The sequence below is a fragment of the Ruditapes philippinarum genome, unplaced genomic scaffold (genome assembly GCF_026571515.1).
Source record: "Ruditapes philippinarum isolate M1 unplaced genomic scaffold, ASM2657151v2 ctg1550_1_1_1_1, whole genome shotgun sequence".
Classification (NCBI taxonomy): Eukaryota; Metazoa; Mollusca; class Bivalvia; order Venerida; family Veneridae; genus Ruditapes; species Ruditapes philippinarum.
In genome coordinates, this window is record NW_026852204.1 from 43878 (window position 1) to 69347 (window position 25470).

The following is a 25470-nucleotide window of genomic DNA, read 5'->3' on the forward strand; positions in this document are numbered from 1 at the left end:
ACCTCTAAGGTCAAGGTAATACTTTGAGGTCAAAGATTAACATAGTCTGTTATAGAGTATATTTTGTGTCCGGTCCATAACTTTTTAATATATCAAAGGATTTTGAAAATACTTGGCACAAATAGTCACTATAATAAGACAATGTGTCATGTGCAAAACCTGCATCCCTACCTCCAAGGTCAAGGTCACATTTTGAGGTAAAAAATTAACAAATTCTGTTAAAGGGCATATATTGTGTCCAATCTAGAACTTCTTCATAATTCAAGGGATTTTGAAAATACTTGGCACAAATAGTCACAATAATAAGACGATATGTCAAGGCCAACCTTAAAAAAATGTTTGTTTGCAGTAACCCGACCCAGAATTTTCAAGGTGGGTAGGTAGGTCGATTTTTTTATATTTTTTTTTATTTTTTTTTTATTGAACTGTACTCCCAAATAAACATGGAATTTCAAAATGCTGGACAATATATGCTTTGATAATCTGGTAACAATTAATAAATTGATAACTGAATTCTAATTAAATAATACCTACATTTTATTTCTTCTATTAACCTTTAAAAGAACAAAAACAAAGCACAAGGCATAATTTTCTGATTCAAAAAAAATAAATTTTTATCCAGACCATGAAAAAAACTTTTGAGTAGGGGCAAATTTTGTGAGTCGGTCGCGTTACTGCAAACAAACATTTTTTTAAGGATGGCCCAAGTACAACACCTGCACCCCTACCTCCAAGGTCAAGGCCACACTTAGAGGTCAAAAGTTAACAGAGTCTGTTATATGGTATATTTTGTGCCCTGTCCATAACTTCTTCATAGATCAAGGGATTTTAAAAATACTTGGCACAAATAGTCACAATGATAAGATGATATGTCATACGTAACACCAGTGTCCCTACCTCCAAGGTCAAGGTCACATGTAGAGGTCAAAGATTTACATAGTCTGTTATAGGGTATATTTTGTGTCCCGTCCGTACCTTTTTCATAGATCAAGGGATTTTAAAAATACTTTGCACAAATAATCACAATAATAAGACAACGTGTCAGGTGCAAAACATAGGTCCCTACCTCCAAGGTCACAGTAAGAGGTCAAAGATTAACAGTCACTAGAGGGTATATTTTATGTCCCATCTATAACTTCTTCATAGTTCAAGGGATTTTGAAAATACTTGGTACAAATAGTTACAATAATAAGACAATATGTCATGCATAACACCTGCACCCCTACCTTCAAGGTCAAGGTCACACTTAGAGGTCAAAGCTTAACATGATAGATTTTTAAATTCAGTGTTTCTTTTTATTTCTTTAATAAATTTAATGTTGAATTTGCAGATCTAGAATTGATCATAATTTTGGACTGAAAGTACTTAGATCCATACCTCAATCTTTTGAAATTGCACAATTTTATGCTTCTTATAAAACTTGCCAGAGGCGGGGGACGTTGGTATTTACTCAATGGCAAATTCTTGTAAACCAGGTTTTACAGAGGTAAAATCTGATTATCGGAATGGTTTATGTCAGCAGGTTAGGGGTATCCTACATTTTTCAAGGGATTTTGACCAAACTTTCACAGAAGCTATGTCATGAAGTCCCTGATGCATATTGTCAGTGTTTTGTGATTCAAACGTTTTTGGTGTAATTATTTCCCTTTGTTTTTTGAAAAGCACACAGAAAAATCTTTTGTGAGCAACTCATTCATTCCTCAAACTGTCATAGAAGCTTTTTCATCAAGTGCCCTAGCTCATACAGTCATTGTTGTGCAATGCAAACATTTTTGGCAAAATTTTGGCCCTTTGTTAGCTCAAATTTTTTTTTTGAAAAAAAAAGAAGAGGTATTGGTATAGTCGCGGCGCAAACTTGTACCTGGACCATAACTTTTTTTATTTCTTGGTGTATTGTCTTCATACTTGGCCATAACAACCCTTGGGACAAGACCTGTCAGTAGACCACACTAACCTTGACCATCACCCATAAATGACCTTGACCTTCAAGGTTAAAAGTCCAAATTTTGCTTGTTCATGCTGTTATTGGCTGTAACTTTGTTATTTTTGAATGGATTGTCTTCAAACTTGAACATAATAATCTTCAAGGATATCCCTTAAAAATATCCAGACAGACCTTGACCTTCACTCATTAATGACCTTGACTTTGAAGGTCAAATTATTGAAATTTTCATTTTTTTTGGCTATTATTGGCTGTAACTTTGTTATTTTTGAATGGATTGTATTCAAACTTGAACATAATAATCTTAAAGGATAACCCTTAAAAATAACCAGGCAAACCTTGACCTTCACGCATTAATGACCTTGACTTTGAAGTTCAAATTATTGAAATTTTCATTGTTTTGGCTGTAACTGGCTGTAACTTTGCTATTATTGAAGGGATCAACTTCATATTACAGCAGAACATACTTAAGGACAAGACCTTGTTGTTTATCGTGACACCATGTGACACCACCACGTGACTTCACCAAGTGACACCACCATGTGACTCCACAATGTGACTCCACCACGTGACACCACCACGTGACACCACATAACCTCACCATGTGACACCACATGACTTCGCAACATGTCATCACATGACACCACCACATGACACCACAACGTGACACCACCATGTGACTTCATCATGTTTCACTACGTGGCTTCACCACATGACACCAGGTGACTTCACCACATGACTCCACCACATGACACCACCATGTGACTTCTCCATGTGACTCCACCACGTGACTCCACCACACGTCACCACCACACGTCACCACCACATGACTCCACCACGTGACTCCACCATGTGTCACCACCAAGTGTCACCACCACATGACTCCACCACGTGACTACACCACGTGACTCACCACGTGACTTCACCACGTGACTCCACCACATGTATCTATTTATAGAATTTTCTATTTATAGAATTGTGTGTTTCTATTTATAGAATTTTCTATTCATAGAATTGCTTGTTTCTATTTATATATATATTTATCAATTAGTATATTTATATATACAAAATATATAGATAAAACTAATGTGACAAGACAGATCGATTAATTTTATAAAAAGGAAACGTTAAGATTTTGTTCAAACATTTCTTTGTTTGCTTTTAGAGAAAGTAAAAAGTTGAGTGTTGTCCCGCCCGGCGGTGGCTCGTTTTTCTAGAAATAGAAAAATACACTTCTGCGCTTAACTTCTTCTTCATTGCTTAAGATATTTGACCAAACTTTAACAGAGTATTTAATCAAGTGTCATTGGCGCATATTGTGAGTGTTGTGCTATTCAAACATTTTTGGCAGAATAATTGCCCTTTGTTGTTGTTTTCAAAGAAGAAAGGTAATACACATTCACAACTGCTACTTTTCTTGCAATTTTGGCCAAACTTTAACAGAAGCATTGTCATTCAGTGCCTTGACACATATTGTAAATTGCCATTCAAAATTTTGACAGAATTATGGCCGTTAGTTTTTTTTAAAAAAAAAGCACATTAAAATACACTTCTATTCTGAACATATTCTGAACATATTTTTAAACATTTTTATGGAATGTAAAAAAATTATCATAATATTATAGTTTCATGCGTTTAAAACATTAACACAAAATTACACATCTTCCACTGAACAGACTATATGAAAATCTTGCAAACCCACAGAAATAGAAATATAAACAATAAAACCCCGTTTTTTTCCCCGCATATTTCTTTGTTTCTGAACTCTTAAATCTGGTCACCGGTTTATTAAAAACATACCTAACACGGACATGATTTTTTTTCTTTCTTTTTTTTATCTTACAGAGCATTAAAAACCATTCAAATATATTAAAGGTATAGAATTTCATTGAAAATCATAGTCACAGATTTGAGAAAATATTATTTATTTACAAAAAAAACCATCATTATTTGTTATCGATTGATCCAATAAAACCCAAAAGATTTATTACAAATAAATATAAAAAGGTATTTCCTTTTATGCGACGCGCCCATGTTAGCTTTATATATAATTCCCGCATTAAGTCGTGATAGTGCTTGGGATAATCACATGATACTGTAACGGCAGCCATCTTACGATACAAAATGACTGGCCCTCCTCAGACAGTTTCTTCTGCCGAAAACATATGAAATTAATACTTGAAATTCAAAGTTTGTTTGCTACATAAAGATTATCATTTACTAATTGCAAACTTTTTCTCTGCCCGACTATGTTGATGTTTTGTCATTGGCTAAACCATCACGTGATCCCAGCACACATTAAGGTGTGAGCTTATTTAATTTTGATTAAAATTATGCCGTTTATCGGACATATAACAATTGTATGTACAAATAAATTTATAAAACAATGTTATATTATTTACAATAATAAAAATCATTGGAAAATGATAAATGCATATAACTTGTAAATTTGAGTATGACAATTCACCCCTAAACAGAACATAATAGACTCAACCAAAACAAGCTTCTGCTTCTTTAGCTAATTATGTTGTTGCAAGATCATGATCAGCAAACAAAATTTTGTAAAAATAATACTATGACCACAGCAGATTTCGTACAGAAAAAGAAAAATTTTTGTCAAGAGCATTTCACCCAAATTGTACAGAAGCATCAATGTGCATCATCATAAAATTACTAAGCCCTGGTGCATATTGTCAGTGTTAAGTGAACATTTTTTGCGGATTTATTAGCCTTGATTTATTTTTAGCTCACCTGTCACAAAGTGACAAGATGACCTTTTGTAAACGCTTTTCATCCGACGTCCGTTCGTTTGTCTTCTGTTTCAGGCATCTGTAAACTTTTACTTTAAAAGATATCTCCAAATAAACCATTAAGCTAATTTCATCCAAACTTCACAGGAATGTTTCTTTAGTGGTCACCTTTGAAAACTGTTCAAATAATTTATTTCCATGCATAACTCTTGTTGCCATGGCAACCGATAGAAAAAAAGTTAAATTTAAAAAAAAAGAAAAAAACCTAGAGCTTAGATATTAATCATGAAACATCTTCTATCAAGTGTCTACCAAGTTTGTTAAAATAAAGTCCTTTGGGTAAAATTGGCCCCGCCCTAGAGGGTCATTGATTTTCCTTATACATGTATGTATATAGTAAAAACTTAAAAAAATCTTCTTTGAAAAAACTGAAAGAGCTAGAAAACATAGATATATAGCATGAAACATCTTCTATTTAGTGTCTACAAAGTTTGTTCAAATGAGAGCCCTGGGGTCATAATTGGTCCAACCCTGGGGGCCATTGATTTTCTACCAAATCTGAGGGTTACATGTTAAGCCAGTGCATTGCTAAGTTATGTATACTACATGTTTTTAGTGGCAAAGGTTAAAGTGACCTTTAACTGAAACTGCCACTGCATAACTTGAATCCCCCCCCCCCCTCGTTTATGCAGCTTTGCCTGATGAATACATGAGAACATAATTATATGTCTAAAAAGTGAAATATGAAAACTGTTGACCACAGCATACTAAAGCAATTGAGCTGACAAGCTTTTTAGCTGACCTGATCACGAAGTGGACAAGTGGTCAAGGTGAGGTATAGTGATGGGACCATCGCGTTAACAATCTAGCAGTCACAAATTTTTCATAATGTTTGTCTCAATGAAATTTATATAGGTCAGGTTGGAATATGGGTCATCTTGGGACAAAAACTAGGTAACAGGAGCTAAAAATAGAAAAAATCTTGTTAACACTGTAGTGTCTGCAGTTTTCATCCAAATATCCTGGAAATTGACCAGAAAAAGTTGTTTTGATGATTTCTAGGTCAAGTTTAAATATGGGCCATCCCAACTAAAAAACTAGGTCACAGGAGCTGAGAAAGTTAACAATCTAGAGGCTGCAGTTTTGATTCAAACATTCTGGAAATTAATAAGGAAGGTCGTTTTAATGATTTCTAGGTCAAGTTCGAATATGGGTTATTTCTGGCCAAAAACTAGGTCACAGGAGCTCAAAATAAAAAAATCTTGTTAAAACTCTTTGTGGCTGCAGTTTTGATCCATATATCCTTGAAATTGATCAGGAAGGTTTTCTTGATGATTTCTAGGTCAAGTTTGAATATCGGTCATTTCTGGTCAAAAACTAGGTCACAGGAACTAAAAACTTGAAAACATTTGTTAACACTCTCTACTGGCTGCAAATTTGATCCAAATTTTTTGGAAATTGTCAGGAAGGCAAGTTCAAATATGGGTTGTCTCGGGTCAAAAACTTGATCAAATAGAAAAAATCTTGCTAACACTCTAGTGGCTACTGTTTTAATCAAAATATCCTGAAATTTTTTTTTTGATGATGTTAAGGGTCAAGGTTAAATATGGGTGATCAGTGATTAAAAACAAGGCCACACTGCCCAAATATGGAAAAACCTTGCTAACACTCTAACACATTATTTACTCAATTGTCATCAAACTTGGTCAGGATGCTTGTCTAGTTTATTGCTTGGAGGAGTTCGATTATGGGTCATTTTGGATGAAAAACTAGGTCACAGGAGCTAAAAATAGAAAAATATTGTTCATTCTCTAGTGGCTATTATTATTTAAATATACTGGAAATTAGCCTGCAAGCTTGTTTTCATGATTTCTAGGTCAAGTTCAAATATGGGTCACCTTAGGTCAAAAACTAGGTCACACCGCTTAAATATGGAAAAACCTTGTGAACACTTTAGTGGTCACATTTTTAGCACGACTTATTGCAGAATAATCGAGCTTAAATAAAGTCACCCATTTGTCGGCGTCCCTGTGGTTAAGTTTTTGCGTGTAAGCTGGTATCTCCATAACTACTGAAGGGAATGGATTGAAACTTCACACACTTGTTCTCTGTGATGATCTAAGATGGTTGGCACAAGTCCCATAACTCTGATTTGCTTTTTATGGGGGAAATTTCGGGGGAGCATAATTATAGTCGTTGGGTTGTCCGTTTGTCCGCCAGTCTGTCCGTAAAAGATGTACCTACGTCCCGAATTCGTGTTTGGCCCATAACTTTGTTATTTGAAGTTGGATTTATCAAACTAATTCACAGAAATGATCACCATATTGAGACGACGTATTGGGTGCAACATTTGAGTTGCTACCTTGTAGGTCAAGGTCACAGCATGACCTTGCAGCAAAATTGTGTTCGGCCCATAACTTCATTATTTGAAGTCGGATTCTAAAACTGTTTCACAGAAATGATCACCATATTAAGACGACATGTCACGCGCTTAATTTGGGTCGCTACCTTGAAGGTCAAGGTCACAGCATGACCTTGCAGCAATATCATGTCTTGCAGCAAAATCGTGTACGGCCGATATTACTTTGTTACTTGAAGTCAGATTTAACAACTATTTCACAGAGATGATCACCATATTGAATTGACGTGTCACATGCAACATTAGTGTCGCTACCTTAAAGGTCAAGGTCACAGCATGACCTTGCAGCAAAATTGTGTCTGGCCCATAACTTCATTATTTAAAGTCGGATTTTACAACTATTTCACAGAAATGATCACCATATTGAGACAAGGTGTCATGCCAAACATTTGGGTTGTTTTTACACTTTGAACCTTGTCTGTGACATAACTCTGACACAACTACAGGTGTACCTTCCTGTGTCCAAAACCTATTCGGGGAGCATCACCTGGTTCAACCGGCTCTTGTTTGCATAATTATGCCCCTTTTTCGAATGAGAAATTCTTGGTAAAGTTTTTGCTTGTAAGCTGGTATCTCCATAACTACTGAAGGATTTGTGCCTTTTTGTGTCGCCTCTACGGAGTAGTGGCGACATATAGGGATCACTTCTCCGTCGTCTGTCTGTCCGTCTGTCTGTCCGTCTGTCCGTCCGTCACAAAACTTGTCCGGACTACCCCTCATAAACTACTGGTGCAATTTCATCCAAACTTTACAGGAATTATCAGTATCAAGTCTAGTTGTGCATATTGTCAGCATTTTCCGGTTCAATGATTTTTGTCAGAGTTATGGCCCTTTAGAAATTTTTAATTTTAAAGTTTGTCCGGACTACTTCTCTTATATACCACTGAAGCAATTTCAATGAAACTTTACAGGATTGATCTGTAGCTCAAGTCCTTGCGCATATTGCAAGGGTTTTCCGGTTGAATGATTTTTGGCCGAGTTATGGCCCTTTGATAAAAAGGTGTTTCTGTGTGTTGCCAGATACACAATAGCTTGTCCGGACTACTCCTCATAAACTACTGGTGCAATTTCATCCAAACTTTACAGGAATGATCAGTACCAAGTCTAGTTGTGCATATTGTCAGCATTTTCCGGTTCAATGATTTTTGTTAGAGTTATGGCCCTTTAATAGTTTTTATTTTTAAAGTTTGTCCGGACTAGTTCTCTTATACCACTTATGCAATTTCAATGAAACTTTACAGGATTGATCTGTAGCTCAAGTCCTTGCGCATATTGCACGGGTTTTCCGGTTGAATGATTTTTGGCTGAGTTATGGCCCTTTGATAAAAAGGTGTTTTTTTCTGTGTGTTGCCAGATACACAATAGCTTGTCCGGACTACTCCTCATAAGCTACTGGTGCAATTTTATCCAAACTTTACATGATTGATCAGTACCAAGTCTAGTTGTGCACTGTCCGTCTGTCTGTCCGTCTGTTACAAAATTTGTCCTAACATGAAATTGGCCATTATGAGGCGACACATGTGATTACTGATCGCTCTTGTTAAGAACAATTTTATGCATTCATAATAATAAAGCAGTGATAACTCGATCAAACATCTTAATAACAAGCCTTTGTACCTTTTCGGACAATTTTATGTATTCATATAGGTAATCATTATTATACTCAATGAAACACCCTTGTGACAACTTTTCAAATAGTCTAGCGCTACTGTCCTCCGACAGTTCTTGTTGACTCAATTGTCATCAAACTTGGTCAGGATGCTTGTCTAGGTAATTTCATAGATAGCTTTAAACATGGGTCATCTCAGTTGTAAAACTAGGTCACAGGAGCTAGAAATAGAAAAATCTTGTTAACACTGAAGTGGCTACTGTTTTGATCCATATATCCTGGAAATTGGTCTGAAAGTTTGTTTTGATGATTTCTAGGTCAAGTTCAAATATGTGTCACCTGGGGTCAAAAACTAGGTCACACTACTCAAATATGGATAAACCTTGTTAACACTCTAAGTGGTCACATTTCTGACTCACCTGTCATGAAAATTGGTCAGAATGCTTGTCTAAGTAATTGTACAGATGAGTTTGATGGGTCAGGTAAGCACTCTAGGTCCATCTTGACCCTTTTGTTTTAAAGACATTTTCTACTGTTTTATGAAATTTTAATCCTTTCATAGAATTTTCTAAAAAAAATTTATGATCAGTAAAATTAAATGGCAAATTCAAAGATAACAAGAAATATGTTGACGTGTTGGATTTCTTGTAAAATGGCAGTTTCCATGGTAACCGTATACTTAAAAACTGCCAAAATAGCCAAACTGTGTTGTAACAAATAGAAAATGTATAAGATAGCTTAATACACAGAACTATCATTGTTTTATGCAAGATAACCTTATCCAATTATTCTGTGTGAAACAAATGATAATCTGAACATATATAATATGTCTTTAAAAGTGAGTTTTCTATGCTATGAACAAAAAATAAGAAAAATAAACACGAAATTCTGTGAATAATTAAAGATATTGAAAAATTTCTTTAATAGAATTTTCCAAATTTTTTGTATGTTGTGTAAAATTGAATGAGGAATTCAAAAATAAAAAGAAAAATAAATGTTGACGTGTTGGGTTATTTGAAAAAATGACAGTTTCCAGGTAAACCGTATATCTCAAAATTGTCAAAATAGCCACGCTGTGTTATAAAAATGTATAAAACAGCTAATTACACACACAATAAGCATAATTTTAAACAAAACTTGCTTTATCTAAGGGTAATATATGAAACAAACGATAATCTGAACATATTTCTTTAAAAAGATTGAGTTTTTTATGCTTCTTAACTGAACAAAAAAGGAGAAATTAAACATGAATTCTGTAAATTATGAATTAAAACTATCAAAAAATTTCTTTCATAGAATTTTCTACATTTTTGATATATGAAGTAAAATTTTATGGTGGATTCAAAAATAGAAATAAAATATATGTTGACATGTTAGTTGTTTTGTAAATGAGCAGTTTCCATGGTTACCGCATATGCCAATAGTAAAAATTACCACGCTTTCTTGAGAAATATCATTGTTATACTAAATGCATTGTCATATATACAACAAAAACATGTTGTAATATAAATTACTATTTTTTTAGCTCACCTGTCACAAAGTGACAGGGTGAGCTTTTGTGATCGCTTTTCGTCCGGCGTCCGTCCGTCGTCCGTCGTCCGTCCGGCGTCCGTCGTCCGTTAACTTTTACTTTAAATGACATCTCCTCATAAACCACAAGGCCAATTTCATCCAAACTTCACAGGAATGTTCCTTTGGTGGTCACCTTTAAAAATTGTTCAAAGAATTTAATTCCATGCAGAACTCTGGTTGCCATGGCAACCGAAAGAAAAAACTTTAAATATCTTCTTTTAAAAAACCATAAGAGCTAGAGCTTAGATATTTGGCATGAAACATCTTCTAGTGAGTGTCTACCAAGTTTGTTCAAATAAAAGCCCTGGGGTCAAAATTGGCCCCGCCCCGGGGGGTCATTGATTTTCCCTATATGCATATAGTAAAAACTTAAAAAATCTTCTTTTAAAGAACTCAAAGAGCTATGGCTAAGATATTGAGCATCAAACATGTTCTAATAGGTGTCTACCAAGTTTGTTCAAAGAAAAGCCCTGGGGTCAAAATTGGCCCCGCCCCAGGGGGTCATTGATTTTCCCTATATGCATATAGTAAAAACTTAAAAAATCTTCTTTTAAAGAACTCAAAGAGCTATGGCTAAGATATTGAGCATCAAACATGTTCTAATAGGTGTCTACCAAGTTTGTTCAAAGAAAAGCCCTGGGGTCAAAATTGGCCCCGCCCCAGGGGGTCATTGATTTTCCCTATATGCATATAGTAAAAACTTAAAAAATCTTCTTTTAAAGAACCAAAAGAGTTAGAGCTAAGATATTTAGCATGAAACATGTTCTAATAAGTGTCTACCAAGTTTGTTCAAATAAAAGCCCTGGGATCAAAATTGACCCCGCCCCGGGGGGTCATTGATTTTCCTATTATATGCATATAGTAAAAACTTAAAAAATCTTCTTTTAAAGAACTCAAAGAGCTATGGTTAAGATATTTAGCATCAAACATGTTCTAATAGGTGTCTACCAAGTTTGTTCAAATAAAAGCCCTGGGGTCAAAATTGGCCCCGCCCCGGGGTTCATTGATTTTCCTTATATGTGTATAGCAAAAACTTAAAAAATCTTTTTTGAAAAAAAACCCCAAATAGCTAGAGTTAAGATATTAAGCATGAAACATCTTTTAGTGAGTGTCTACAAAGTTTGTTCAAATAAAAGACCTGGGGTCAAAATTGGCCCCGCCCCGGGGTCATTGATTTTCCTTATATGTGTATAGCAAAAACTTAAAATCTTCTTTGAAAAAACCCAAATAGCTAGAGTTTAGATATTAAGCATGAAACATATTCTAGTAAGTGTCTACAAAGTTTGTTCAAATAAAACCCTGGGGTCATAACTAGCCCGGCCCCAGGGGTGTCATTGTTTTTAACTATATGTGTATAGTAAAAACTTTAAAAAAATCTTCTTTTAAATAGCCCAATGAGCTAGAGCTTAGATGTTTAGCATGAAACATCTTCTTATGGGTGTCTACCAAGTTTTGTGCAAATAAAAGCCCTTTGGTTAAATTGGCCCTGCAACGTTTGGGGGGGGGGGTTGGGGGGGCCTATATATAGGTGAGCGACCTCAGGGCCATCATGGCCCTCTTGTTTATGTTATTTGAAGTAAATGATACTGAATATGTTTTTAAAACAAGTTATATAAGGCTATATTATTTCTTCACAAGTATTCAGAAATTTACAATGAAAATAATGAAAATTGGAACATTTCTTATAGATTATTTTTTTTATTTATTCAACATTTTTAAAATATATCATTTTAAACTTCTTTGCCCACTTGTCTTACAGTAATCAAGTGGCGACGCACTTTTGTCACTATACCACAAGTAGGTGGGGTAACACGCGCAGAATCATCATCAATGCTGTCTTACTCATGTTAGGAGAAATCCTTAATCTGATGTTGTTTAAACGAGCTCTTATTCTTTTGAACCAATCTCCTTCTGAACATTTAGAAATATCTATTCTGTATTATTTACTCATTATTTGCGTATAGCCGAAATTTAAACAGTTATCCGAGTACTATTCACTTTCACCTTCTTTTTGAAGAGTAATTATCCGTGATTATTTTTTTTGGAATCGCATAATGATGCGCACTAAAAACTACCAAAAATGTCTTTAAGTCATAGCCCCTGTGACCTTTGATCTGGTGATCTCAAAATCTAAAGGGGTCATCTACTAATTTTGACCAATCTCAATACCAAATAAGAAGACTGTGGGTCAAAGGAATTTATTTTTTTCTTTTAATAATACTTCTATAAAATTTATCGTTTCATGCCAAAATACATTTGAAAAATGAAAAGAAAGTTGTCAATTTTGTGTTAAATTTGACATTCAGTTTAGTCACATTTTTGTGATCGCTTTTCGTTCGGCGTCCGTCCGTAAACTTTTACTTTAAATGACATCTCCTCATAAATCACTAAGCCAATGTCATCCAAACTTCACAGGAATGTTCCTTTGGTCACCTTTAAAAATTGTTTAAAGAATTTGTTTCCATCCAGAACTCTGGTTGCCATGGCAACCAAAAGAAAAAACTTTAAATATCTTCTTTTAAAAAACCCAAAGAGCTAGAGCTTAGATATTTGGCATGAAACATCTTCTAGTGAGTGTCTACCAAGTTTGTTCAAATAAAAGCCCTGGCGTCAAAATTGACCCCGCTCCAGGGGATCATTGATTTTCCCTATATGCACATAGTAAAAACTTAAAAAATCTTCTTTTAAAGAACCAAAAGAGCTAGAGCTAAGATATTTGGCATGAAACATCTTCTAATGGGTGTGTACCAAGTTTGTTTAAATAAAAGCCCTGGGGTCAAAATTGGCCCCTCACCAGGGGGTCATTGATTTTCCCTATATGCATATAGTAAAAACTTAAAAAATCTTCTTTTACAGAACTCAAAGAGCTAGAGCTAAGATATTTAGCATGAAACATGTTCTAATGGGTGTCTACCAAGTTTGTTCAAATAAAAGCCCTGAGGTCCCCGGGGATCATTGATTTTCCTTCTATATGTGTATAGCAAAAACTTAAAAAGTATTCTTTGAAAAAACCCAAATAGCTAGAGTTTAGATATTGAGCATGAAACATGTTCTAGTAAGTGTCTACAAAGTTTTTTCAAATAAAAGCCCTGGGGTCAAAACTGGCCCCGCCCCAGGGGTGTCATTGTTTTTAACTATATGTGTATAGTAAAAACTTAAAAAATCTTCTTTTAAAAAATCCAATGAGCTACAGCTTAGATGTTTAGCATGAAACATCTTCTTAAGGGTGTCTACCAAGTTTGTTCAAATAAAAGGCCTCGGGTTAAAATTGGCCCTGCAGGGGGTGGGGGAGGGCAGATCATTGTTTTTCATTATAAGTGTGTAGTAAAGTCTTAACATCATGTAAAACATCTTCTTATGGGTGTCTTCCAAGTTTGTTCAAATAAAAGCCCTGGGGTTCAAACTGGCCCCGCTCCGGGGGCCTATATACAGGTGAGCGACCTCAGGGCCATCGCCCTCTTGTTTAGCTCAACTTTTTTTTTTTTTTTTTTTTTTTTGAAAAAAAAAAAGTAGAGGTATTGCTATAGTCGCGGCGGCGTTGTGTGTTGCCGTCCGCAAACTTGTATCCCAGGATCATAACTTTTTTATTTCTCCGTGTATTGTCTTCATACTTGGCCACAACAACCCTTGGGACAAGACCTTTCAGTAGACCACACTAACCTTGACCTTCATCCATAAATGAACTTGACCTTCAAGGTTAAAAGTCAAAATTTTGCTTGTTCATGCTGTTATTGGCTGTAACTTTGTTAATTTTGAATGGATTGTCTTTAAACTTGAACATAATAATCTTCAAGGATATCCCTTAAAAATAACCAAACAGACCTTGACCTTCACTCATTAATGACCTTGACTTTGAAGTTTAAATTATTGAAATTTTCATTGTTTTGGCTGTAACTGGCTGTAACTTGGTCTTATTGAAGGGATCAACTTCATATTATAACAGAACATACTTAAGGACAAGACCTTGTTGTTTATCCTGACTTCACCTCGTGACACCACCATGTGACATCACCATGTTACTTCACCACATGACTCCGCCACGTGACTCCACCACATGACTCCACCACGTGACTCCACCGAGTGACTTCACCACATGACTCAACCACATTACTCCACCATGTGACACCACGTGTCTCCACCACGTGACTCCACAACGTGACTCCACCACATGACACAACCACATGACTCCACCACGTGGTGGTGTCACGTGACTCCACCACGTGACACCACAATGTGACACCACCACATGACTCCACCATGTGACACTACCACATGACACTACCTCGTGACTCCACCACGTGACTACAACGTGAATCCACCACATGACTTTACCACGTGACACCACCACATGACTCCACCACGTAACTCAACCTCATGACTTTACCACATGACTTCACCACGTGTCCTTACCATGTGACTAAACGAAGTGACTTTACCACGTGACTCCACCATGTGACTTTACTATGTGACTTAACCACATGACTTCACCACTTGACTTTACCAAGTAACTCCACCATGTGACTTCACCACGTGACACCACAACGTGTCAACCATGTGTGACTCCTCCACGTGTATCTATTTATAGAATTGTTTATTTATAGAATTGCTTGTTTATAGAATTGCATGTTTCTATTTATAGAAATTTCTATTTATAGAATTGCGTGTTTCTATTTATATATATAATTTAGTATATGTATATATACAAAATATATAGACAAAACTGATGTGAAAAGACAGACCGATTAATTTTATAAAAAGGAAACGTTAAGATTTTGTTAAAACATTTGTTTGTTTGCTTTTAGAGAAAGTAAAAAGTCGAGCGTTGCCCCCGCCTGGCGGTGGCTCTTGTTTAGGTTTGTTTGTAAAGCCGCTTGTTAAAAAAATCCTAAAATAAGTTGTTTTTTTGTCTTTAATATTCATCTATATATAATATATATATGTATATGTAAACAAATTGTCAAATGTTCTACATTGTGCACCTGGGGGCACTTGATGATGAAACTCCTGTGAAAAAAAAATCTTTGAAAATCTTGCTTAGTGGTATTGTGTCATTTCTTGTTATGTGAGCATGTTAGTTTATTGTTTGAGAAAAAAAATGAAATAGTCAACAGTTAAGGGTAGAGCTTTGATTAATCTTGTTTGTACAATAATACAAAAAGCATTTAAGAAAGAAAGTAAGTCAGTAAGGAGGATATAATGAGAATCACTTGAACACAAGCATGTGAAAACTTTACCGTATAAGTACTTATTTCTGCGGGCTTAATATTCTGCGATTTTTGTTAAAATAAGGGGTTTTCTGCGGTGTCATCATTCTCCCCTTGATGCTTTTTAATTCTACATTTTAATTAAGATACTTCTTTTCAAAATTAACCTACACAAACAGACAACATTTTAAGATTAATGTTGATATAACATTACTTCCGGTTAACATGCAGACGACTGATTATGTGTTTCGTCGTAATTATCATGTATCGGTATATACATGTTAATAAACGTGCAATGATAACAATTTTAATACTGTATGTGTATAAATATGAAGTGTGAATAATTAACAATGCCAAAATCGAACGTTGACACACAAATACAAAAGGGTATGTTTATTTCACCCGTCAAACTAAAATAGTTCGATTTTACAAAAAAAATCAAGCTAAGAGTGAGCGAAAATCATACAAACATAATACTTATTTAAGCAAAGAGAACAAGCAAAGTAACATTTTTTTCTAATATTTTATTCACGACAGATACATAAGAAAAATTCCCTTCTACAAAAGCTGATAACGGTATATGGTATTGTAATTATACAATACCAGTAGTTGACATATTCCGACATAGACATACAGAGCTTAATTTTCAGCGGTTTTTAAATCTGCAGTGTCGATATGAGCCGCAGAAATAGCAGAAATAAAGTTCCCGCAGAAAATAGTACTTATACAGTATTTTACATTTATTTATTTTGAGTTTGACTCGGTAATCTATTGCTACCTAGTTTGTTTTTATGTGAATATCAGGTGAGTGATAATGACTCACTTGTTTCATCAATCTATCTAATAAGTATGCTCATTGAGAACATTTACTTTTGAACAAATATATTCTTAGTATAAGTAGATAAATATTCTAAGTATGAATTTCTGTCAACATAATTATTTACTTTTGATATCAATTTTCCAAGGTAAAGGCAAAGCTGATCCAGTTTACTACGGAGAGAGATTCTTTGAAGCACTTTGTGAGTTTTCCTCTTACCATAAAGAGTATGATTTAAAAGTTCACTTGGTTCACTATGACAAAAAGAGCACAGAGAAGGCTATAGAAACAATTAGCAAAGCTTGTCGAGATATACGTCCATTGCAAGTTATTACAAATCATAGAAAACGAAATACTGGTAATACAAGATTTGAAAATGGAGCTAGACCTAAGTCTGCAGGTCCAAATGTCTTTGAAAAGCGCGGTCATATTACCAGCTCAGAAAAACATAAACAAAACGAAAGACATTCAAGTTACATGACACCATCTCAAATTATGAATCAGTCAGAAAATGAGAACCTACAAGATAAGGAAAGGGTTGAGGAATTAAACTATGGTAGTTCCACCACTAGAAAGTTTAAAGGCGGGCAAAGTGAATATGATAGAGATTTGGATGGTGTTGTTGAAAAACCTAAAGCTAATACAGATGATATTGATGAAAGAGAAAGCAATGACAGTTCTATTAAAATAGATGAGGAGAGAGAAAATGGGCCTTATGAGAGCTCATGTTCAGAAACTATTCCTGATTCTGCAGTTGAGAGTTTAGCGGTCCACAGTAATTTATCAAAGGAAAAAAAGGGAAATCTTAAAATTTTTGAGGTTTGTATCGAAATGGATTTAAAAGGATATACCTTTAGAATCATGTCAGATTTCTAAAATATTTTGAAATACAAGAATATGTTTTGCAAGAAAGATGTGTAAAGTTCTGAGAGATAATAGGTATAATAAAAAATTATTAACAAATTTGAAGTAAATTCAACAAAAATTCTTTGACATTTGGTTATTAATCTTTTATTTATTGACTATTTATTGATAACTAAATTAACAAGTACAAAGGTAACAAATGAAAGCCTTTACTGTTTTAATATATCAGAATATATATTTTGCTTGTAAACCATTATTTAGATTACGTCCACAAAAACATACTTTCATACAAAAAGATGTCAAAACATATATTTTATACCTGCTTAAATGTATTATTATTCATTTATACAACCGTTGTCTTTTTTAGCTCACCTGAGCTAGCTCGGGGTGCGCTTTTAGGATCATTAAATGTCCGTTAACCGTTCACACTTGTTCGTTAATACTCTAGTGGTCACAAATTTGCCTCAATCATTACCAAACTTTGTCAGGATGCTTCCCTAGGTGAAGCTTCGGACAAAATCCCCTTCGCATACCCGGACAAAATCCCCTTCATGGGTGGACATAATCCCCTTCGTGTTTTTGCAAGGCTGGACAAAATCCCCTTCACTACCCGGACAAAATCCCCTTGTTTCATAGGTTTCTTATGTATTATTATGCTCCATAAAAATTTATGAATAATGTATCATTATACTCCCTAAAAATTGATGAATAATGAACTTTTGTTTTTTTATTTATAATTATGTATCAATAGTTAACCTTTATTTAGTTTAGAAGTTTAAATTATCAACTGCATAACACATATTTGATTAGGCAATTTCTTTAATTGTTTTAAATTAATAAGTATGAAAAACATTTTTATTAGCCATAATTGTTTCATTGATTGTATAAGTTGATACTTCTAATTGATACATATTATCCATTGTTAAAATTTCTATTGATGAAAGAGTGATAATTTAATCAAACCAAGATCACTGCACAACTTGATTGTTATGAATTAATGCTTTAACAAAGCAATTTTAATGTGATTAAAATGTGCTAATTGAATGTGCTTTTCTGCTGAAATATTTTCTTTTTATTTATACATTAAGATATTTACCACACAGCATAATGCAGTATGTCGCTCTCATACCCACTTTATAAACCGAAAATTCATCTGAGGGGGATTTTGTCCTAGGTAGCAATTTTATGAAGGGGATTTTGTCCACTTCAAAATTTCACACATGAAGGGGATTATGTCCACCCATGGAGGGGATTATGTCCAGATATACAAAAATACATGAAGGGGATTTTGTTCGAAGGGGATTATGTCCGTACACCGTTTGAACATGGGTAATCTCGAATGAAAAACTAGGTCACAGGAGCTAAAAATAGAAAAACCTTGTTAACACTCTAGTGGTCACATTTTTGACTCAATTATCATCAAACTTGGTCAGGATGCTTGTCTAGGTAATTGCTTGAATGAGTTCGAACATTGGTCATCTTGGATGAAAAACTAGGTGACATGAGCTAAAAATAGCAAAACCTTATTTACACTCTAGTGGTCACATAGTAGACAAAATTATCATCAAACTTAGTCAGGATGCTTGTCTAGGTAATTGCTTGAATTAGCTCGAACATGGGTCATCTCGGATGAAAAACTAGGTCACAGGAGCTAAAAATAGAAAAACCTTGTTAACACTTTAGTGGTCACAATTTTGACTCAATCATCATCAAACTTGGTCAGGATGCTTTTCTAGGTTAAATTGCTCAGATAAGTTTGAACATGGGTCAACTCGGATGAAAAACTAGGTCACAGGAGCTAAAAATAAGAATGACTGTTAACACTCTAGTGGTCTCATTTTTGACACAATTGTCATCAAACTTGGTCAGGATTCTTGTCTAGGTAATTGCTTGGATAAGTTCGAACATTGGTCATCTCAGATGAAAAATTAGGTCACTGAAGCATAAAATAGAAAAACTTTGTTCACATTAGTGATCCCTTTTTTTTACTCAATTGTCATCAAACTTGGTCAGGATGCTTGTCTAGGTAATTGCTTGGATGAGATCAAACTTGGTCAGGATGCTTGTCTAGGTAATTGCTCGTATGAATTCGAACATGGATCATCTCGGATTAAAAACTAGGTCATAGGAGTTTAAAATAGAAAAACCTTGTTAAAACTCTAGTGGTCACCTTTTTGACTCAATTGTCATCAAACTTGGTCAGGATTCTTGTCTAGTATATTTCTTAGGTGAGTTTGAATGATATGGCTCATCTCTGATGAAAAACTAGGTCACATGAGCTAAAAATAGAAAAATATTGTTAACACTTGAGTGGCTACGGTTTTGATCCAAATATCCTGGAAATTGGTCTGAAGGTTTGTTTTGATGATTTCTAGATACAGTTTTTAATATGGGACACCTTAGGTAAAAAACTAGGTCACACTGCCCAAATATGGAAATGCCTTATTAACACTCTAGTGGTGAAATGTTTGACTCAATTATCATCAATCTTGATCAGGATGCATGTCTAGGTAATTGCTCAAATGAGTTCGAACAATTGGGTCATCTCGGATGAAATACTAGGTGACAGATGCTACAAATTGAAAAATCTTGTTAACACTCATGGTTACAGTTTTGATCCAAATATCTTGAAAATTGGTCACGTGCTAATATGGGTCATCTGGGGTCAAAACTAGGTCACACAATTAGTTTTTGACTTCAAATATGGAAAAACCTTGTTAACACTTTAGTGGTCACATTTTTTACTCAATTGGAGGGGCCTCCGTGGCCGAGTGGTTAAGGTCGCTGATTTGAGATCACAGGTCCCTCACCGCTGTAGGTTCAATCCTCACTGGGGTCGAAATCTTTCATGTGAGGAAGCCATCCAGCTGGCTTATGGAAGGTCGGTGGTTCTACCCAGGTGCCCGCTTGTGCCTGAAATAATGCCCAGAGGGGCACCTGGGGTCTTCCTCCACCAATAAAGCTGGAAAAAAATTGACGAAAAATCTGGGCCGGACGCTATAGGATGGCCCGACTATAGTGTACGGTCGCCCATATGGGCTTTCCGGCGGTGACCTTAAATAAACGAATTAAAAAAAATGACTCAATTGTCATCAAACTTGGCCAGGATGCTTGTCTTGGTAATTGCTGGGATAACTTTGAACATGGGTTATCTGGGATGAAAAACTAGGTCACAGGAGCTAAAAATAGAAAAATCTTGTTAATACTCTAGTGGCTACTGTTTTGATCCAAATATCCTGGAAATCTGAAAGTTTGTTTTGATGATTTCTAGGTCAAGTTCAAATATGGGTCACCTTGGGTCAAAAACTAGGTCACAATGCTCAAACATGGATAATCCTTGTTATCACTCTAGTGGTCACATTTTTGACTCACCTGTCATGAAACTTTGTCAGAATGCTTTTCTAGGTAATTGTTTGGATGAGTTTGATGGGTCAGGTGAGCGATCTAGGGCCATCTTGTAATTTGAAAGGTTCTATTTCCATGCACACAAAATACATATTTCCTGACAATTTTTAATCAACCCTATGAACTTTTGAGAAATCTAATACAAAATTATAATCTGAGGCGTACAAAAAGTATAATTGTAGAAAATATTTGTTATTATCCCCCGCCGATGGAATCGGGAGGGGGATATAGTTTTGGCGTTGTCCGTTCGTCCTTCCGTCCGTCCATCCGTCCGTCCGAATTTCGTTTCCGGAGTAGTTCTCTGCAACTAATGGCTGGAATTCAACGAAACTTTATGGGAATGTTGATCAGCATGTGAAGTTGTGCACCTGGGTATTTTCGTCTGGATAATTTTAGTATTTTTAGAGTTATTGCCCTTGACTTAGTAAAATCCGTCCGAATTTTGTTTCCGGAGTAGTTCTCTGCAACTAATGGCTGGAATTCAACGAAACTTTATGGGAATGTTGATCAGCATGTGAAGTTGTGCACCTGGGTATTTTCGTCTGGATATTTTAAGTATTTTTAGAGTTATTGCCCTTGACTTAGTAAAATTTTGCAATTTTCAACTTGTGTCGCATGTTACTCAAAAAGTATTTGACCTAGAGTCATGAAACTTTACAGGAATGTTGATCAGTATGTGTAGTTGTGCACCTGTGTATTTTAGTCTGGATATTTTTAGTATTTTTAGAGTTATTGCCCTTGACTTAGTAAAATTTTGCAATTTTCAATTTGTGTCGCATGTAACTCAAAAAGTATTTGACCTAGAGTCATGAAACTTTACAGGAATGTTGATCAGTATGTGTAGTTGTGCACCTGGGTATTTTCGTCTGGATATTTTTGTATTTTTAGAGTTATTGCCCTTGACTTAGTAAAATTTTGCAATTTTCAACTTGTGTCGCATGTAACTCAAAAAGTATTTGACCTAGAGTCATGATACTTTACAGGAATGTTGATCAGCATGTGTAGTTGTGCACCTGGGTATTTTCGTCTGGATTTATTTAGTATTTTTAGAGTTATTGCCCTTGACTTAGAAAATGTTTGCAATTTTCAACATGTCGCATGTAACTCAAAAAGGATTTGACATAGAGTCATTAAACCTTATTGGAAAGTTGCTCAGCATATTTAGTTTGTTCTTTGGGTTTCGCTTGTGGATTTATCCAGTATTTGTAGAGTTATTTCCCTTGACTTAGTAAAAACCATTTCATTATGATGTTATTTGATCCTTGAGTGCTTGAGTTAGAATCGACCAACTTTACAGGAATAATGATCAACATCACTAAATTACAGGAATAATGATTCACCTCACTGTGAAGCTATGAACTTTGGACTTTGCATGTGGATTTTTTTCAGTTTTGTTAGAGTTATTGCCCTTGAATTACAGTAGTATAGATTTGCAATTTTCAACTTGGGGTTTGCTTGGGGATTTATTCAGTATTTGTAAAGTTCTTGCCCTTTACTTAGTAAAAAGATTTTTAGTTTTCAAAAAATATTTGACCTTGAGTCATAAGATTGACAGAACAGTGGCGCAGTGGGGGCACCCGTATCCTATGGACACATTTCTAGTTTTTATTAAAGAAGAATTAAAATGATTTGTTACAATAACATTTAAAAATATTTGAAAATAGTGAGAATCCTTCTTGATGCCTTGAATATGGCAATGAAGTCTGGAGATTAAGATGTTTTTACATCTAGGTGAGCTATTGTGATCCCCCACCGTCCGTCGTCGTGCGTCGTCAGCAATTTCTTTAAACAACATCTCCTCAGAAACAAATGACTGCACAGCAACCAACCTTTACAGGAATGATCCTAGGGTGGTCCCCTGCCAAAGTTGATCAAATGGTTCCGGTCTGTTGCATAAGTAGGTCACAGGGCCAGAAAAGGAATTTCAAAAATGTAAAATTAAAAAATCTTGTCTGAAAGTACAAGGCCTAGAGCTTTGATATTTGGTATATGATATAACCTATAGGTCCTCTACCAAAATTGTTCAAATTTTAGCCCTGGGGTCAAAATTGGCCCCACTCCAGGGGGTCATAGATTTTCCTTATATGTATATAGTGAAAACTTAAAAATTCTTCTTGTTTGAAGGTACAAGGCTTCAAGTTCAAAGAATATTACAGTTTATGCCATGATTAATATATAAATAAAGCCTTATGTCTTCAGTTGTTGTGTTAATAATAACCAGTACTCGGCGGGGGATATAAATTCAACGAATTTGCTTGTTTTTTTACACTTAACTTTGTCCGGGACATAACTCTGACACTATAAGAGGTATGAATAAGAAACTTTTTTTGAGCTAGATCTCATTTCATAGATAAGCTGTGAAAAAGAATCATGAATTTGCCTTGCCTAATTTTGGAGTTATTGCCCTTTATTCATTATTTCTTTTTGAACTTTGTCCTGGACAGTACTGTGAAACTACAAGGAGTATAAATGAGAACAGTAACTCTGCCTTGACATTACTCTGAAACTACAAAAAATATACTTTTCTGTGTGGGGAGCATCACTCGGTTCACCTGGCTCTTGTTGTTAAGTAAAAACTTTAAAAACTTTAAAAATCCCAAAGAGCTAGAGCATAGATATTTAGCTTGTGAGTGTCTACCAAGTTTGCTAAGTTTGTTCAAATCAAAGTCCTTGGGTAAAAATTGGCCCCATCACGGACTCTGGGTCATTGATTTTCCTGATATGAACACATCTTTTGGAACTTTTGTTTTTCTTTAGCAAACACAACCAGTTATGTATTTACACATGCACTATTTCAGATACAAATATGATCAGTTTAAGACTTAGATTTTATATCAGCTTTGTTTATAGTTTACAATGTTACTTGTTCTTTGTCATGGAAAGTTTCTATATTCAGGTAAGCAATTTCAGGGCCATCATAGCCCTCTTGTTTTTTTGGTCTTGACTGAAGTTTTACCCTTAAATGAATTAAGGCACACCTTCTTTCACTGATCCTTTCAATTAGTTTCGAATTTGAGATTCTACTTGGCATAAAATAAAAAAATAATCTAATGTTATGAGGAATCTTTTGGTTATTTTCAAGTGAAAAAAGAATTGGGCTGCATGTTATTTATTATTAAGTTTTTAGCTCTAGGCTTTTTTTGAAGAAAAATACCTTTTCTTCAGTTTTGTTGCTTGTGACTTTGCGGTAGCCATTGCATTCCCATCCAAAAACTTTAATGTTGGTTATATTTTTTTATTTCTCGATGGATTGCCTTCATCCTTGGACACAACAATTGTTTGGACAAGACCTTCAAAGTGACATGTTTGATTTTACTTGATTTTGGCTCATAATAATTATTTGCCATAACCTTTTCACCTAAGGTTATATAATTGAACTTTGTTAAAATTGTCAACTTGCTTAGTTATATATGTATTTGATTCATTCTTGGATGACAAGAACACTTACGACAAAACTGATATGATGATTAATTATCCCTCCCACACACTTGGCAGTGGTTCTTGTTATAATTTACACTGAACATTTGACCTCATAATTAATTTGTCAATCATCATTGAAATAGACAATCTTTTGACATGTAGCTAAATTGGCTCATCTTGACTTTAGAATAGGAATATAATTAATTTCATTTTAGCTTGTATTCATATCTTATAAAACTTTTATGGCTAATTTTATTTCAGGAGACAAAAGATAAGCAAGAAAATAAACCAACTGATACTCTTAGTAGTAAAACATTTGGAGAGGCTAAAGAAAATAATGTTGCAAAACCTATCGGTATAGAAGATAGTTTTGATAAAACAGATGATGAAGAAGATGTTGTTGATGATGATGATGATGAAGAAGAAGAGGTCTATGATGATGCACCCTCAGAAATTGTACCCGATGAGGAAGAAGATAATGGGGAGGAAGAAGTTGAAACATGTGTTATTTGTATGGATGATATATCTAATCCAAAGACGCTCTCATGTGGACATGTGTTTTGTACAGAATGTATAGAGGCACAGTTTACGTATAAAGAAGCATGCCCAACATGTGGAAAGGTTTGCGGAATAATAACAGGTTAGTATTTTAGTGGTTGCTTGACTTGTAGCTATTTATTCCCTTGGATAACTAATTAATTCATTTGATATGATAAAAAATGTGTGGTAAGTTAGTGTAACATTGAATGCATCTGGTGTATATTCTTTAACCTTAGATCAGTTCATTATGAAGCAGATTCAGCAAATGTAGTACAGAAGGTGTATTTTACCACATATCCTCAATATCTGAAGTTTGGTTGTTGTTTAATGACTGAAAGTGGATTTCAGAGTAAAGGTCATGCAAACGTTTTCTAATTTATAGCAGTAATCACTGAAACAATCTCTTCAATATACTAATATCTTATTAGTGAAAAACATGGGTTGTTGGATTTTTTAATGATTTCTTCAAGTCAATGAAACATGTATGGAAAATGTCTGACAAATCTCTGTATTCCTTAGTTAGATGTAATCACCTCAATTTACAAATCTCTGTATTCCTTAGTTAGATGTAATCACCTCAATTTACAAATCTCTGTATTCCTTAGTTAGATGTAATCACCTCAATTTACAAATCTCTGTATTCCTTAGTTAGATGTAATCACCTCAATTTACAAATCTCTGTATTCCTTAGTTAGATGTAATCACCTCAATTTACAAATCTCTGTATTCCTTAGTTAGATGTAATCACCTCAATTTACAAATCTCTGTATTCCTTAGTTAGATGTAATCACCTCAATTTACAAATCTCTGTATTCCTTAGTTAGATGTAATCACCTCAATTTACAAATCTCTGTATTCCTTAGTTAGATGTAATCACCTCAATTTACAAATCTCTGTATTCCTTAGTTAGATGTAATCACCTCAATTT

The 25470-nt window shown here is 34.8% G+C and overlaps 1 protein-coding gene across 1 annotated transcript in view; it reads left to right on the forward strand.

Annotated features, from left to right (window-relative positions):
- Positions 1 to 25470, forward strand: part of LOC132752332 (uncharacterized) — a 65307-nt gene that overhangs the window by 31746 nt on the left and 8091 nt on the right. Inside the window, exons 6-7 of the mRNA XM_060742643.1 lie at positions 16462 to 17132; positions 24264 to 24642. Of these exons, the coding sequence (XP_060598626.1) occupies positions 16462 to 17132; positions 24264 to 24642 (1050 nt within the window). The remainder of the gene's footprint in view (positions 1 to 16461; positions 17133 to 24263; positions 24643 to 25470) is intronic.